Here is a 17,760-nt window from a genome sequence, read left to right on the forward strand (position 1 = left end):
CCTGGTGCCAGGATCAAGGGTATCTCAGCAAGGGTGCAGAATGTTCTCATGGGGGAGAGGGACCAGCAAGAGGTCAATGTCCACATTGGAACCAACGACACAGGAAGGGAAAAGGTTGAGATTCTGAAGGGAGATTTCAGAGAGTTAGGCAGAAATTTAAAAAGGAGGTCCTCAAGAGTAGTAATATATGGATTACTCCTAGTGCTACGAGCTAGTGAGGGCCGGAATAGGAGGATAGTGCAGATGAATGCATGGCTGAGGAGCTGCTGTATGGGAGAAAGATTCACATTTTTGGATCATTGGAATCTCTTTTGGGGTAGAAGTGACCTGCACAAGAAAGATGGATTGTACCTAAATTGGAAGGGGACTAATATACTGGCAGGGAGATTTGCTAGAGCTGCTCAGGAGGATTTAAACTGGGGTGGGACCCAGGAGATAGTGAGGAAAGAGATCAATTGGAGACTGGTACAGTTTAGAACAGAAGCAAGTCAAACAGTCAGGGCAGGCAGGGACAAGTTAGGACTAATAAATTAAACTGCATTTATTTCAATCAAGGGGCCTAACAGGGAAGGCAGATGAACTCAGGGCATGGTTAGCAACATGGGACTGGGATATCATAGCAATTACGGAAACATGGCTCAGGGATGGGCAGGACTGGCAGCTTAATGTTCCAGGATACAAATGCTACAGGAAGGATAGAAAGGGAGGCAAGAGAGGAGGAGGAGTGGCATTTTTGATAAGGGATAGCATTACAGCTGTGCTGAGGGAGGATATTCCCGGAAATACATCCAGGGAAGTTATTTGGGTGGAACTGAGAAATAAAAATGGGAAGATCACCTTATTGGGATTGTATTATAGACCCCCTAATAGTCAGAGGGAAATTGAGAAACAAACTTGTAAGGAGATCTCAGCTATCTTTAAGAATAATAGGGTAGGTATGGTAGGAGATTTTAACTTTCCAAACATCAACTGGGACTGCCATAGTCTTAAAGGTTTAGATGGAGAGGAATTTGTTAAGTGCGTACAAGACAATTTTCTGATTCCATTGGTGGATGTGCCAACTAGAGAAGGTGCAAAACTTGACCTAATCTTGGGAAATAAGGCAGGGCAGGTGACTGAGGTGTCAGTGGGAGAGCACTTTGGGGCCAGCGACCATAATTTTATTAGATTTAAATTAATGATGGAAAAGGATAGACCAGATCTAAAAGTTGAAGGTCTAAATTGGTGAAAGGCCAATTTTGATGGCATTAGGCATGAACGTTTGAAAGCTGACTGGGGGCAGATGTTCGCAGGTAAAGGGACGGCTGGAAAAAGGGAAGACTTCAGAAATGAGATAACGAGAATTCCGGGAAAGTATATTCCTATTTGGATTAAAGGAAAGGCTGGTAGGTATAGGGAATGTTGGATAACTGAAGAAATTGAGGGTTTGGTTAATAAAAAGAAGGAAACATATGTCAGGTATAGACAAGATAGATCGAGTGAATCCTTAGAAGAGTATAAAGGAAGTAGGAGTATACTTAAGAGGGAAATCAGGAAGGCAAAAAGGGGACATGAGATAGCTTTGGCAAATAGGATTAAGGAGAATCCAAAGAGTTTTTACAAATACATTAAAGACAAAAAAGGGTAACTAGGGAGAGAATAGGGCCCATCAAAGATCAGCGAGGCGGCCTTTGTGTGGAGCCGCAGAAAATGGGGGAGATACTAAATGAGTATTTTGCATCAGTATTTACGGTGGAAAAGTATATGGAAGATATAGACTGTAGAGAAATAGATGGTGACATCATGCAAAATGTCCAGATTACAGAGGAGGAAGTGCTGGATGTGTTGAAACAGATTAAGGTGGATAAATCCCCAGGACCTGATCAGGTGTACCCTAGAACTCTGTGGGAAGCTAGAGAAGTGATTGCTGGGCGTCTTGCTGAGATATTTGTATCATCGATAGTCACAGGTGAGGTGCCGGAAGACTGGAGGTTGGCAAACGTGGTGCCACTGTTTAAGAAGGGCGGTAAAGACAAGCCAGGGAACTATAGACCAGTGAGCCTGACCTTGGTGGTGGGCAAGTTGTTGGAGGGAATCCTGAGGGACAGGATATACATGCATTTGGAAAGGCAAGGACTGATTAGGGATAGTCAACATGGCTTTGTGCATAGGAAATTATGTCTCACAAATTTGATTGAGTTTTTTGAGGAAGTAACAAAGAGGATTAATGAGGGCAGAGCAGTAGATGTGATCTATATGGACTTCAGTAAGGCTTTCATCAAGGATCCCCATGGGAGACTGATTAACAAGGTTAGCACTCATGGAATACAAGGAAAACAAGTCATTTGAATACAGAACTGGCTCAAAGGTAGAAGACAGAGGGTGGTGGTGGAGGGTTGTTTTTCAGACTGGAGGCCTGTGACCAGTGGAGTGCCACAAGGATCGGTGCTGGGTCCTCTACTTTTTGTCATTTACATAAATGATTTGGATGCGAGCATAAGAGGTACAGTTAGTAAGTTTGCAGATGACACCAAAATTGGAGGTGTAGTGGACAGCGAAGAGGGTTATCTCAGATTACAACAGGATCTTGACCAGATGGACCAATGGGCTGAGAAGTGGCAGATGGAGTTTAATTTAGATAAATGTGAGGTGCTGCATTTTGGGAAAGCAAATCTTAGCAGGGCTTATACACTTAATGGTAAAATCCTAGGGATTATTGCTGAACAAAGAGACCTTGGAGTGCAGGTTCATAGCTCCTTGAAAGTGGTGTCGCAGGTAAGTAGGATAGTGAAGAAGGCGTTTGGTATGCTTTCCTTTATTGGTCAGAGTATTGAGAACAGGAGTTTGAACGTCATGTTGCGGCTGTACAGGACATTGGTTCGGCCACTGTTGGAATATTGTGTGCAATTCTGGTCCCCTTCCTATTGGAAAGATGTTGTGAATCTTGAAAGGGTTCAGAAAAGACTTACAAGGATGTTGCCAGGGTTGGAGGATTTGAGCTACAGGGAGAGGCTGAACAGGCTGGGGCTGTTTTCCCTGGAGCGTTGGAGGCTGAGGGGTGACCTTATTGAGGTTTACAAAATTATGAGGGGCATGGATAGGATAAATAGACAAAGTCTTTTCCCTGGGGTCGGGAAGTCCACAACTAGAGGGCATAGGTTTAGGGTGAGAGGGGAAAGATATAAAAGAGACCTAAGGGGCAACATTTTCACACAGAGGATGGTACGTGTATGGATTGAGCTGCCAGAGGATGTGGTGGAGGCTGGTACAGTTGCAACATTTAAGAGGCATTTGGATGGGTATTTGAATAGGAAGTGTTTGGAGGGATATGGGCTGGGTGCTGGAAGGTGGGACTAGATTGGGTTGGGATATCTGGTTGGCGTGGACGGGTTGGACCGTAGGGTCTGTTTCCATGCTGTACATCTCTATGACTCTATGAGCTGCAGGCCATGTCTTGGAAAATGGAAATAGAATTAATAACCAGTGTGGACACTATGTGCTAAAGGACCTGTTTCTGTGCTTTAAAAACTCCATGTCTTAGCAATTTAGATTTTCTAAGACATTCATTATGGTACCCAAATCTAACCAGAGGCCTTTTTTCCTGAAAACTCATGTTCTTATTTAAAATTGTGTTACACGTAGCTGGTGGACGGAACTGTGATTTAAAATCAGAACAAATTTGTGATAAAATAATTTTCAGCTCGATTATCAAACTCTACTGAGCCACAGCTGTTAATCAAAGGACAGTATACAAGCAGAGTTTGTTGTAAAGTATCATTTTATATGCTGTCCAATTGTGCTCTTTCATGACAGACTTTGCAACTGATGATCTGCAAATGAAGTTCAGTGGAAACTTTGAGGGAAGGGGCATGCAATGTTCTTTTAAAATGGACATAATCGGTACTGAAATCACTGATTGTGTCAAAAGCCCTGACCCACCCCAAAACCTCTAAGCCAGTGGCAATCTTCATCAAGTGCCACTTATGCCTCACAGTCTTGTGCTTCTGCTCACTGACAAACTTATTAATGCCACCAGCTGCTTCTCACAGTTTGCACATATTTCCTTGGGAATAGTCAGCCATGACAATCAAACATGATACATTGAAATGCATTGCAACACACCCCAATCATATTATTACCTTGTAGGCCAAGGTCACATACAGATAAACTGTTTGGATGAGGTAGCTCCTGAAGCCCTTAGAGGAGACAGTGTGGTGAATTATTGGGATGTAAGTCACTGAAGTTGTTTCACCATGCAGCACTGCAGCCATCTAGGATGACAGCATGTTCCTCCCTTTTCACCTTCTCAAAATCCATTTTGTCATTATTCATTTCAAATACAAGATGGCATTGGGGACTTCTTGCTTTCTATTCACTCAACTTTCCCTCACATTTACCTTTCTGCATTTATGCTTTCAGATATCTAAGAGCTGTTGTAACCTGGTGAATGGTGAACACTAAAGGAGACATCTGAGAATCATAACCTTCAGCTCAGTCATTGGCAATTTAAAGCGAGTGATATCATGGCAGTGTTTGCACATAGAAAATTAATGGGCATGACTGGACTCCAGGGAGAAAGAATCATGCGAATGTCTGCTCCACCATGGTTGACGTTTTAGCTGAATGCTGCAACTGAGGACAGGAAGAGCACCAAGGAGGCTGATAGGTGTGCAACGCAGAAACACTGTGTGCATTGACAAGGCCTGACATTTATCCATTTGTCACTGTCAACAAGTACAGAGGAATCCAGTTCCAACCTAACAAATGAAGTATCATCTGAAGCCTCTCAATGATCGAGGGCAGGTTTTATGCATGAATGCCTCACATTGTTCTCCACTGACTCAAACAACTTTCAACAGCTCATCTAACAACAATGAAGACAGTATTTCCATTCACTGTGCATCAGCAAAAGGAAGTCTTTGCACCTAAAAGTTCCATAGTGACGCCTTTAAATATCGCTGGTGGGGACTTCCTCATGCAGTTGAACATATGTTTCAGTTGAGCTGTGTAGCTTTAAGGAAGGCCATTAACAGGCTTTACTGGGCTCAAAGTGGCACGTTGAGAGTCAAATCTCTGTTCGACAATTATTGAAATTGCCCACATGCATGTGGCAAACACATGGGATGCCCAGATCATCGATATGTCTCACCATCCAGTTCAGAGATATTTTTACACACATCTGTAGAAGGTGAGACTTGAACCAGGACCACGTGGCCCAAAGGTAAACACTAACACTATGCCATAAGAGATGCCAGATATCACCAGTGCCAGGTATTTGTTCACCTCAGAGTTCCTGTTTTAACATGAGCGGTGCCACAGATCCAAATTTTGCAGCCCAGGTCCATGAAACTGAATTCCCTCATTTCAATCATACTTAAAAGTAACTTTTAATAATTGCTTTCCAAAGGTCAGGTAGTTTTAAATCATAATATACCCCATAATCCCAAATGTCATGAGTATAGTCATTTAAGAGCTGCGACAGAGTCCAAATTGATGATGTTTTTTCTAAATCTTGAATTTAAACTGAAGTAAATTAACCATTTACTTTTCAACTATAAGCTTCAACCGGAAAATACACTGGATAGCATCAGCATATGAATTATTTGGCATTTGATTATTGTAAATGAATTTGAAAATCTATTAGACTGATAAATAGTAGAGTTAGCTCTTTTTTTCATTGTCCTCGCCCTGTCTTCAACTTCTCCAATCTTCATTACAAAAGAAAGTTCCAGAAATAGCAGGACATCGGCTCCTCGAAAGAATCAGATTTCAACCCAGTCAGTTTATACATTTATGTTTGGAGATAGTGAGGACTGCAGATGCTGAAAAGTCAGCATCAATAAAATGTGGAGCTGGAAAAAGCACAGCAGGTCAAGGAGCATCTGTGGAGCAGGAGAGTTGACATTTCTGAAGGGTCCTGCCTAAAATGTTGACTCTCCTTCTCTTCTGATGCAGCTTGACCTGCTGCGCTTTTTCCAGCTCCATATCTTATCGACTCTATACATTAATTCTAGCTTATGACAAAGGGCATTATGACAATGTTCCTATTGGGATATTAACTGGCTAATCTGCCCAGAAATAAGGCTGCATGAAGATATCATTGCATGTAACTGTGGGGACATCATGAAGGAATAATACTGCCATGGATTGACAGATTAGCATCAATATAGATTGGCAGATTTGATCCATTCAGGCCATAGACATTTCCAATCAACCTGCTCAGACACATTATGACACATGAGTTCTGAAGAAGGGTCATTGGTCCTGAAAAGCTAATTCTGACTTCTCTCTATAGATGCTACCAGACGTGCTGAGCTTTTCCAGCAATTTCTGTTTTTATTTATGTATGCTATGACACACCTCTGGAGAAAGTGGGGCTTGAAACCAGGTTTCCTACCCCTGGGGGCAGGGACACCATCACTGCAACATAAGAGCCGCTACTCTGATCAGGTCAGAAACTGGGACTGATTTACTGTGAGGTCAACTTAAATACAAATCATGTGATCCTTAATTAACTATACAGATCTTACTCGACTTTTTATTCGCAAATATTCCTGTGGTGCTCTACAATAATTGCTCTCGTGGACTGTGACAAAAACTTGACATGGTGTCATGGGTTGCTTTCTTATTCTGTCTCTGCACATCCTGCACCCCCCTGAATTACATTCAAACATGTATCTTTTGCTCTCAGCAAGATCTTAGAACCTCTGCTTCACTTTACACTCCACCTCGTACAACTCTTTCGTCAGTTTAAAACAGGTTTCAACCAGTGAAGCTATTTCGTTGTCGAGGAAAATTGCAATACAGACCTGATCAATGTTACCTGGACCACAGGAGTTGAAAACCTACCCGACAGCTTTAATGCCATGTTGCTGTGTTCGATGAATGTAACATTGACACGACCATTGGAAATATTAAAATAATCAACAGTTAATGTTGCCGGTTGTTTCTTTCCAAGGTATTCATAGAAGCCCTTCCATATAGAATTTGGAGCAAATACATCTGGAGGAACTAAAGGAATAAATGAAGATTTGGTCATAGGAGCTGAATTGAAATCACATTAGCAAACATACAACAAATTTAAGAAAAGTATTTGCCAGAGACAATCTGCAGGGCAATAATGATAAGAGACACTGCTTTCAGAGAGCGCATATGACATCAATCGGTTCCCTCAGAGAAATAGAATCATTCCCAACACTCGCCTGAACTTTTCAAAGTTTAGACCCCACCCCTCCAACCGTCACAAGGACAGAACGCCCCTGGTGCTCACCTTCCACCCTACCAACCTTCGCATAAACCAAATCATCCGCCGACATTTCCGCCACCTCCAAAAAGACCCCACCACCAGGGATATATTTCACTCCCCACCCCTTTCCGCTTTCCGCAAAGACCCATTCCCTCCGTGACTACCTGGTCAGGTTCACGCCCCCCTACACGCCATCCTCCCATCCTGGCACTTTCCCCTGCCACCGGATGAACTGTAAAACCTGCGCCCACACCTCCTCCCTCACATCCATCCAAGGCCCTAAAGGAGCCTTCCACATCCAAAGTTTTATCTGCACATCCACTAATATCATTTATTGTATCCGTTGCTCCCGATGCAGTCTCCTCTACATTGAGGAGACTGGATGCCTCCGAGCAGAGCGCTTTAGGGAACATCTCCGGGACACCCGCACCAATCAACCACACCGCCCTGTGGCCCAACATTTCAACTCCCCCTCCCACTCTGGCGAGGACATGGAGGTCCTGGGTCTCCTTCACCGCCACTCCTTCACCATCAGACGCCTGGAGGAAGAATGCCTCATCTTCTGCCTCGGAACACTTCAACCCCAGGGCATCAATGTGGACTTCAACAGTTTCCTCATTTCCCCTTCCCCCACCTCACCCTAGTTCTAAACTTCCAGCTCAGTAACTGTCCCCATGACTTGTCTGGACTTGTCCTACCTGCCTATCTCCTTTTCCACCTATCCACTCCACCCTGACCTATCACCTTCATCCCCTCCCCCACTCAGCCATTGTACTCTATGCTACTTTCTCCCCACCCCCACCCTCCTCTAGCTTATCTCTCCACGCTTCAGGCTCACTGCCTTTATTCCTGATGAAGGGCTTTTGCCCGAAACATTGATTTCGAAACTCCTTGGATGCTGCCTGAACTGCTGTGCTCTTCCAGCACCACTAATCCAGAATGAACTTTTCAAAATCTAGGGAGGTGTTGTTCAGTGTACAGGGGAGACAGGATCCTGCAGAATCGCTGATGTGCAAACTCTGAAAGAATTTCCCAGGAACTTGAAGCTACTCCTGGGCAATTCCCCTGATCTGGTTTGGTCTGAAAGTATCCATTTAAATCAGGGACTCTGGAGGGTTTTGCTGTGGTGAATAATTACTGAGGAATGGCTATAAAACTCAAATTTTTCTGTAAATATTAAACTCTCCACCCACTCCGATAAGTACAACTACGTTAGATCTTTGACATATTCTGAACTTGGTCCAACATCCCCTCCTGTACCCCAGGAACCAATGTCTTCCACTCTTCTCTCTGCAGAGTATAACAACCTGTACCCTTCAGAACCCGATACATCTCTGCCACCAGACTCAATCCCAAACCTGACAATTTGCCTCCCCCTTGCCATGCATGACTTGCATCTTTCCTGCTGAACCTGACAATTCTTGCACACCCCAACCTTCCCAATCACACTCCATCACTTTATCTGGCACTCTACCCACTTGGCATTCTAGTCACCAGGCATCTTAAACCCAAACACATATTACATACTGACCCTTTCACAGCAGCTGTCAAAGTGGCTGTCTGTGCTGCTGGACATTCGCATCACAGAACACGGTGGCTCAGTGATTAGCACTGCTGCCTCACAGCATCAGGGACTCACGTTCGATTCCACCCTCAGGCAACTGTCTGTGGAGTTTGCACATTGTCCTCGTGTCTGTGTGGGTTTCCTCCCACAATCTTAAGATGTGCATGTTAGGTAGTCTGGCCATGCTAAATGCTAATAGTGTTCAGAGATATCCAGGCTAGGTGGATTGGCCTTGGGAATTGCAGGGTTACAGGGATAGGATAGGAGGGATGGATCTGGGTGGGATGCGCTACGGAGGGTCAGTGTGGACTCGATGGGCCAAATGGCCCGCTTCCACATCGTAGGGATTCTGTGATTCGATAAAAATGACAACTACTGCTGTGAAAATGGCACATGGTTGGACTGCTGTCCGACTATCCTGCACAATAAGGGGCACATGTTCGATATAAAGTACACTCATAATTAGAATCTCATGCCAGAGCACTGTGCTAATGGAAGACAAGCAGGAGCAGAGGGTCATCATAGTTGTGATTGTCACTCCTCAGAAAATCCAGCCCACTGTTTACATGAAAGAACAAGAAGGTGTCCAGTTAACACAAACATTTCCACTTGAAACTATCTCGGTTTGTCCACATTGCAAAACCACTGCCAGGTTGCAGTGCAAATATCCTACTGTTCCCACTACTTCCATGTCCTTGTGTTAACAAAACAAGTTAGAGAGAACCTTTTGGTTTGGTAAATGGATACTTTCAGAGCATTTCAGATCAGGGGAATTGCCCAAGAGTAGCTTCAAGTTCCTGGGAAATTCTTTCAAAGTTTGCTCACTAGTTTAAATGGAAATGTCCATGTATGTGAGGTTATCAGATATATTCACAGTGGATTATTTTTATGCTAGCAATATTAACATTTGTAATTTCTTCAGATTCTTGACAGGAGTTAGGAGATGAGAGTGAAGATTGGATTGGTGTGTGTGTGGGGCATGGTGGGGGGTGGGGCAGTGTTTGTGAGCCCTGATTCTATGCGATCAGTTGTCCTCCCAATGACGGTCCATCCCACAGGTGAACATTTAGTTCCTTTGCACCTTGGTTTATAAAGAGGTATTATATTTTTAATTTTTCATTGGAGAAAAGGAGGAAGAGAGGGGACCTAACTGAGGTATACAAGATAATGAGAGGCATAGATAGAGTCGATAGCCAGAGACTATTTCCCAGGGCAGAAATGGCTAACACGAGGGGTCATAGTTTTAAGCTGGTTGGAGGAAAGTATAGAGGGGATGTCAGAGGTGGGTTCTTTACACAGAGAGTTGAGAGAGCATGGAATGTGTTGCCAGCAACAGTTGTGGAAGTAAGGTCATTGGGGACATTTAAGAGACAGCTGGACATGCATATGGTCACAGAAATTTGAGGGTGCATACATGAGGATCAATGGTCGGCACAACATCATGGGCTGAAGGGCCTGTTCTGTGCTGTACTGTTCTATGTTCTATGTTCTATGATATGGCAAAAGTCACTGTAGCACTTACCTTATGTCTGTAACAGTGCAAACATTGCTGTAACCATAGAAAATTAATATAGTGCTCACTTTAACGTGGCAAAAACAATTTAGCAAACTGCACAATTAAATAAGATCACATTCTAAAAAAAACTCTCATATGCAAATATTAAGGCCCTGATATTTTAGCATTTTTGAAATACTTCAACTTTTATAATGCACTCTGAAAAAAGATTTTTACAAAAAATAAATTACTGAAACGTAGCATATGCTGAGTAATTAATCTGGAATAAATACCAACCTGGAGCTTTAGTTTTATGACTTCCTGAGTCAGTGCCTTTTGATCTGCCATTTATTTTGGGCCCAGCTGAAAATGACAGAAAGGCCATTAGGTTCTGTCAAATACAAGGATTAATTATCTGCTGTGCGGGACAATTAAATCCTGAAGGCTGATGAAGAGACAAGCATTTTCATCTCACCTGTTAAGTTAAGCAATGCAATTAGAGCAGCCAGCTCTCTATTAATAGACCTGTTGTGAAAGCAAAACATTTGGTAATTTCATGCACTCCTTGTAATTATTTTGGTTCAATTTTCAAACACAACCACAAGCAATAACCATTCCTTAAGGCTCTGCTTTTTAAACATGTCTATTTCCAGACTGTTGTTCTACAATAGTCCTTGGTTCGAGAGACATCAGTCACAATTTTAATAACTATTCAAAACAAAAGATGCAATGAGCAATCGTCATGGCAGATCAGCTACTGCTCACCATAGCTTGCTGCCATCATCCTCTTTCAGTGTGGAGATCAACGGGGCTTCCTTGGTCTAGTGTGGTGGAGGAAAAACTATTTGCTGGTTTTGTGAAAGGAGAATGTTGACTTAAAGAAGACGCATTTTATGCACGTCGACAACTGTGTACAATGTACGCTGACATGTTAGTCTCTGAAACCATGTCTTCGAGGAGGAATGTGATGATGGGTTTTACTCCTTTGACATTCTAATCTGATCTTTCGTCAGGTTCATGGGCTTTCTTATGACAGCTATGCCATCATCGTTATGGGTGGGGCTTAAGGCACACCTCAGTATTCACTCTTCCTATAAGACCATGAGACACAGCAGCAAAAATTAGGCTGTTCAGCCCATTGAGTCTGCTCTGCCATTCAATCACCTGCCATTTATCAACCCCATTCTCCTGCTTCCTCCCCATAACTCTTCATCCCTTTGATACTCAAGAACCTGTCTATCTCAGTCTTATATATACTCAATGAGCTGGCCTCCACAGCCTTCTGTGGCAATGAATTCCACAGATTCATCAATCTCTGGCTGAAGAAGTTTCTCCTTATCTCCGTTCCAATATCAGGAAACTCAAGGCAGGTCATTAATTATTGATGAAAAAGTAACAATTTAACATTTGGCTCTAACCATTGGCCATAACTAAAAATCAAAAAGAATAAAGACGTTTCTAAGCTGGTGTGAATAAAGGAAAGGAGGGGGAGAAAGCAAAACCATAGTTGTGATAAGTCAATATCTTTAATGTAGTGAACTGTTCAAGGCACCTCACGCACACATTATAAAATAGGATGTAATATAGAAGTAGATAAGGAGACATCAGATCAGATTAATAAAAGTTTGGACAGTGAGGTAGATTACGTGTATGGGATACTTTCTCAGAATGAGGATGTGGAGAGTCCTACAGAAGGTTCACTGGATTGATGGAGGGACTATCTTATGAGAAGCTGAGTAGATTGAGCCTGCATTTGCTAGAATAGAGAAGAATGAGAGGCAGCCTTGCTGAAACATGTACGAATCTTAGAGGATATGATAGGGTAGATGTGGAAAGTTTGTTTTCACCTTGTTGGAGAATCTAAGACCAGACGGCATAAACACAGAATAAGGGGTCGCACATTACAGACATATTATAGCGATGAGGAAACTTTTCTGCCAAAGGGTAGTGAATCTGTGGAATTCTTTACTGCAGAGGTCTGTCAAGGCTTGGTCATTATTTAAAGCTGAGATTTTTAATCAGTGATGGAATCAAAGGTCTGGGGGGAAAGGCAGGAAAAGGAAGTTGATCAGATCAGCCATGATCTCACTGAATGGCAGAGCATACTCAATGGACTGAATGGCCAAATTCCACTCCTCTGTCTTATGGTCATAGATGCTCATGGCAAGAATGTGTGTGTGGAGTCCTGCTGCAGCTATGCATGGTTCTGGCTGACCAGGGAACACTCCTGCTCTTACTGCCTGTCAAAGGTACATCTGAAGGATTTGCAGATTAAAATGATGGACCTGCTTAGTTGTTTTATGACACATCTTGCATGGTCATTTGGAGTTGAACCTGGAGCTTCTGGCCCAGATGAAGGGACACTACCAGCAGGCCACAAGACCTTGCAGGAGTGTATTCAAGGGAAATAAAAAAATGTACACGTGAAAAGGCAAGAGGTTAGTGGAGAATTCCAGAGCTTTGAGCTTGGCAGGTGAATTCATGGCTGATGGTGGTGCTGCAATTAAAATCAGGCAAGGTCAAGAGGACAGAGTGGTGGACATGATCTATATGGACTTCAGTAAGGCGTTTGTGGGAGACTGGTTAGCAGGGATGCATCTCATGGAATAAAGGGAGAACTAGCCATCTGGAAACAGAATTGACTCAAAGGTAGAAAACAGGGTGGTGGTGGAGGGTTGCTTTTCAGACTGGAGGTCTGTGACCAGTGGAGTGCCACAAGGGTCGGAGCTGGGTCCACTACTTTTCGTCATCTATATAAATGATTTGGATATGAACATAGGAGGTATAATTAGTAAGTTTGCAGATAATACTAAAATTAGAGGTGTACGTGACACCAAAGAGTGTTACCTCAGGGTACAACAGGATCTTGATCAGATGGGCCAATGGGCTAAGGAGTCACAGATGGAGTTTAATTTAGATAAATGTGAGGTGCTACGTTTTTGAAAAGCAAATCATTGCAGGACTTATACACTTAATGCTAAGGTCCTAGGGAGTGTTGCTAAACAAAGGCACCTTGGAGTATAGGTTCATAGTTTTTTGAAAGTAGAGTTGCAGATAGGTAGGATAGTGAAGGAGGCATTTGGTATGCTTTCCTTTATTGGTCAGAGTATTGAAATATAGGAGTGATGAAGTCATATTGTGGCTGTACAGGACATTGGCTCAGCCACTTTTGGAATATTGCGTGCAATTCTGGTCTTCATCCTATTGGAAAGATGCTGTGAAACTTGAAAGGGTTCAGAAAAGATTTCCAAGGATGTTGCCAGGGTTGGAGGATTTGAGCTATGGGGAGAGGCTGAATAGGCTGGGGCTGTTTTCCCTGGAGCATCAGAGGTTGAGGGGTGACTGTACAGAGGTTTATGAAGTCATGAGGGAATGGATAGGAAAAATAGACAAAGTCTTTTGCCTGGGGTAGATAAGTCCAGAATTAGAGGGCATATAGGTTTAAGGTGAGAGGGAAAAGATATAAAAGGGACCAAAGGGGCAACCCTTTCACATAGAGAATGGTACGTGTCTGGAATGAGCTGCAAGAGGAAGTGGTGGAGGCTGTTACAATTGCAGCATTTAAAAGGATGTGTGTGTGTATATATATAGGAAGGGTTTAGAGGGATATGGGCCAAGTGCTGGCAAATAGGACTTAGATTAGGTTAGGCTATCTGGTTGGCATGGATGAGTTGGACCGAAGGGTCTGTTTCCGTGCTGTACATCTCCAAGACTCAATATGCTTTAGTACAACAGCTTGGGAAACCATTTAAACTATTATTGTGAATAGAACAAGTGAAGTTAATACATTTGGAGGAAGTAGAAATGTCATTGATATGAAAATATTATAATACATGCGATAATGGTAAAGGGCAAAAACTGTCGTATGTAATTCCCATGGCTGGTTACTTGAACCAACGAACTTACACCCAGATGTGCTCTGTTCATGCATCAGACAGCACATTTAGTAATAACCTAGGCCAATTTGTCAGCTTCAGAAGATTATAGAGGAAGGGCCATTGTGTATTGAGACATAGAAAACAGGTGCAGGAATGGGTTGTTTGGTCCATTGAGCTTGCACTATCATTCAATATGGTCATGGCTAATTGTGTAATCTCAGTATTTCAACCCCGCTTTCTCTGCATAACCCTTGATCCCTTTAGACATGTCCAGCTCCCTCTTGAAGATATATAATGATATATTTGTAATCATTCTGATGGCCCTATATATATATCTGAGGTGATCTTGCCACAGTCACTTGTTGCTTTCAGGAAGTGTGCTGATAGTATAGAATTGAACTCAAGTCTACTCCATGTAAACGCCAACCAGCTACACCAGTGCTCCTTCAATGTCAGAGGTCATCGCCACACAAAACACAGTAATCTCTCTGAAAGTAAAGTGACAGTACTGGATGAACATCTGAGACTCACTAGGAATACAAGAGGCAAGTTCCACAGTACTGCAAATCAAGTCAAGCATGGAATTGCTTCAAGTACATGTGATTCTGTGATAAGTATAAAGCAAGCTTTGAAATCACTTAGATCCAATGTAGTAGCAAGATGTTGGTTATTTATCATTTTATTCAAAAAAGTTCCACATTTTCCAAGAAATTGCAATACAATGCAAAAGCCAACAGAAATAATGATGTCTCAAGTCCAGTTTTTTTTTTGCTTTCACTGATCACTATTTGTCTCATCTTTCCCTCAAATGCTTACAGTTAAATGTCTTCCTTGAGTGTTTCTCACAACAAAATGACAACCAGTTGAAATTCTGCTCCCAACAGCCTGGTATGTAAATATATGAAATTTTAAAAAATCTAATTACTGAGGAGAAAAGCATTTTTGCTAACCGACAGGGGCATGCAGGCTGTAACAGCATCCTACCTCCCAGCTGCAGTTTGTCCTGTTTCATAAGCATTGTGTTCTACTGTGACAGCAATGGCAAGTTCACAGCAGCTGACCCAGAGACAAGGTAGAAAGAGATGGAAAACAGCTGGATGATCTGACACACACACACACACACACACACGCACACGCACACACACACACTATGCATGTCTTTGCTGTGATGTAAATGTTTTCTATTAAGTGTTCAGTGCAGCAAGAGATTGAGGAACTTCCACAACACTGAGGTGACATCTGATGGTTTCTTCATCGACTCCATTTGCAATCAGAATGCAGCAACTCTACCCACCACCACAGAAGGGGCCACTTCAAGTCTTGCCTGGAGGTTAACCCAATCCATATCTATCTGTGGCAACTGTTAAGCCCAGAAGAGGCATGAAGATATTATAAATTCCAAGGAAAAGGTATCCTTTTAAGAATGGATGTTACAGCTTTGAAGATGGCTGCAACACATCTTATGTTATAGCAACCTTGGCTGAAGACATGGCCAGAAATTCAAGTCAATACCTCACTAAAATATAGGTAATCCTAATCACGTGTGAAACTTTCCCAGTTTGTCAGCATGAACTGCAAAGAAGCTGAACTACACTGTGATACATCGGCCGAGTTACCTTCCTTCTTCTCTATTGGCAGCACACACATCAAAACTCAATGGTGTCAGAATACTGTAATATGAAATGAGTTTCATCAACCCTTGTTGTGTTGTGATGATTCCTCATAATAAAACATAAATGCTTTGGCTCTCTCATCTCTAAACATGTGAAAATTTACAACACAGGCTGTACAGGCCAGCCCACTGCCGCTTTGGAAGAGCAACTCTGGACTCATAATAGATCAAGACAGCCTTGTTTGTACCTGTTTATAAAGGTTAACTGCAGAAGCTCATCAGATCAGAGATACTCCATAAGCAATACCATCTGAAATATCATTGTAAAAAGCCATTGAGTGGGCTGCAAATCACTTAACGTTGCACTGCTTTTGCATTTTCATTTGGTATCTAGCATGCAATGGTGTTTGTTAGCCATCATGTTACAATCTCAGGGACAAGAGCTTGAGAATAAATCATTTCTAAAGCTTGCTTTTGAAACCAATATAATTGGGGTAAATCACCTCTCGGGTCATAATGAATTTGGACTCATAATAGATCTAGACAGCCTTGTTTATACCTGTTTATAAAGGTTAACTGCAGAAACTCATCAGGTCAGATGTATTCCATGAGAAAGAGCATCCAAAATAAAAGCCATTGAATGAACTGCAAACCATAAGCAACTCACACAAATGCATTTTGACTACAGGCCATAATAAAACACAAATTCTCATTGTGCCACTGACCCAGAATCAATAGAAGTTACAGTGAGGGGATGGATAGGAGAGTGCTTGTCACCTCCTTAATGTGAGTCTTGGAAAAGATCTGACAGTCTACTTAGGACAGGGGAAGAAATTAGAGGTTATGGTGAAAACATTACAGTGTATGGCACCGTCACAGTAATGCATTCCTAATTTGGATCTTGACACTGGAGAAAGGTTTTGCTGCTAATAATAAAGAAACCATCTGTGCATAATTATAAAAATCTGAATAATAACTCGGGCATGTATTAGAGAAATAGTCTTACATGTGTCCCCTCCGACAACAGTTTATTTTATTCAGTTGATAAACAATGCATTTTTTAAACATGAGATTTCTGGTCATCTGCATGGGAAATGTTAAACAATTTTATATTTTTAGCAACTTCACAGGAAGTCACACCAGCCAATGAACAGCAAAAGTTGTCAAAAAGAAGTTGTATAATAATTGGCAATTTGTCATCATTAAGCATATGCAGTAACACATAATTATTAGTGTGATATATTGCACTCGGAGAGAGAGAGAGAGAGAGACTGTAGACTTGAGGGATATTATACTCAGAAGGATGAAACATGTAAATAATTCTCCAACTATCAGACTGTCAATTAAGTAGGATTTGTTAGGTTAAAGTGTGTCATTTATGTGTATTATTTAGAGGGTCTTTCTGATGGCAGTTAACAAAAGTCTAGAATAATGAATGACAAAAACTGATCAACACGTAAGACTTAAGACCAGGCGTATGCCATTCAGCTCTTCAAGTCTACTCTTCCATTTGACTAAATTATGGTCAATCTGGTTGTGTTTTCAACTTCTCTTTCCAGTCTCTGCTCCATAATCTTTCACCTATCAAAAATCTGTCAAACTCAATCTTGAGTAAATTCAGTGACCCTGTCTTTATACTTTCTGACCCTCGGGGAGAAAATAACTCCTCAGCATTTCCATCTTAGAAAGGAGACTTCATATTCTAAAACAGCATCCCATAATCTAGTGTTCCCCATGACCACATGGTAATACTTCCAAGATGCTACTTTGAATCCCAAATACAAAGTTAAAATGTAGATCAGCTGATGGGTGCATTACATTGAATTCATAGACATTTACTATCCTTTGCTTTGTGATCATCAGGCACTGAATTCAACTTATTCTTTCAGCAATGGTACTCTCTTGTTTCAATGTTACTAAGTAGTAATGGCACTGTTTTTCATAATGTTTGTGTCTCATGACCTCCTAGTCATAGATAAATATTGC

General features: G+C 42.0%; 1 protein-coding gene across 3 annotated transcripts in view; it reads right to left on the minus strand.

The window, feature by feature from the left end:
- The window catches only part of LOC140464913 (CUB and sushi domain-containing protein 1-like), a 2,358,623-nt gene that overhangs the window by 22,437 nt on the left and 2,318,426 nt on the right, over positions 1-17,760 (minus strand). For all 3 annotated transcript variants that reach the window (XM_072560545.1, XM_072560536.1, XM_072560527.1), the window contains 2 exons: positions 10,582-10,647; positions 6,829-6,990 (listed from right to left, as the gene is read on the minus strand). In XM_072560545.1, the coding sequence (XP_072416646.1) occupies positions 6,829-6,990; positions 10,582-10,647 (228 nt within the window). The remainder of the gene's footprint in view (positions 1-6,828; positions 6,991-10,581; positions 10,648-17,760) is intronic.

The sequence above is a fragment of the Chiloscyllium punctatum genome, chromosome 3 (genome assembly GCF_047496795.1).
Source record: "Chiloscyllium punctatum isolate Juve2018m chromosome 3, sChiPun1.3, whole genome shotgun sequence".
NCBI lineage: Eukaryota > Metazoa > Chordata > Chondrichthyes > Orectolobiformes > Hemiscylliidae > Chiloscyllium > Chiloscyllium punctatum.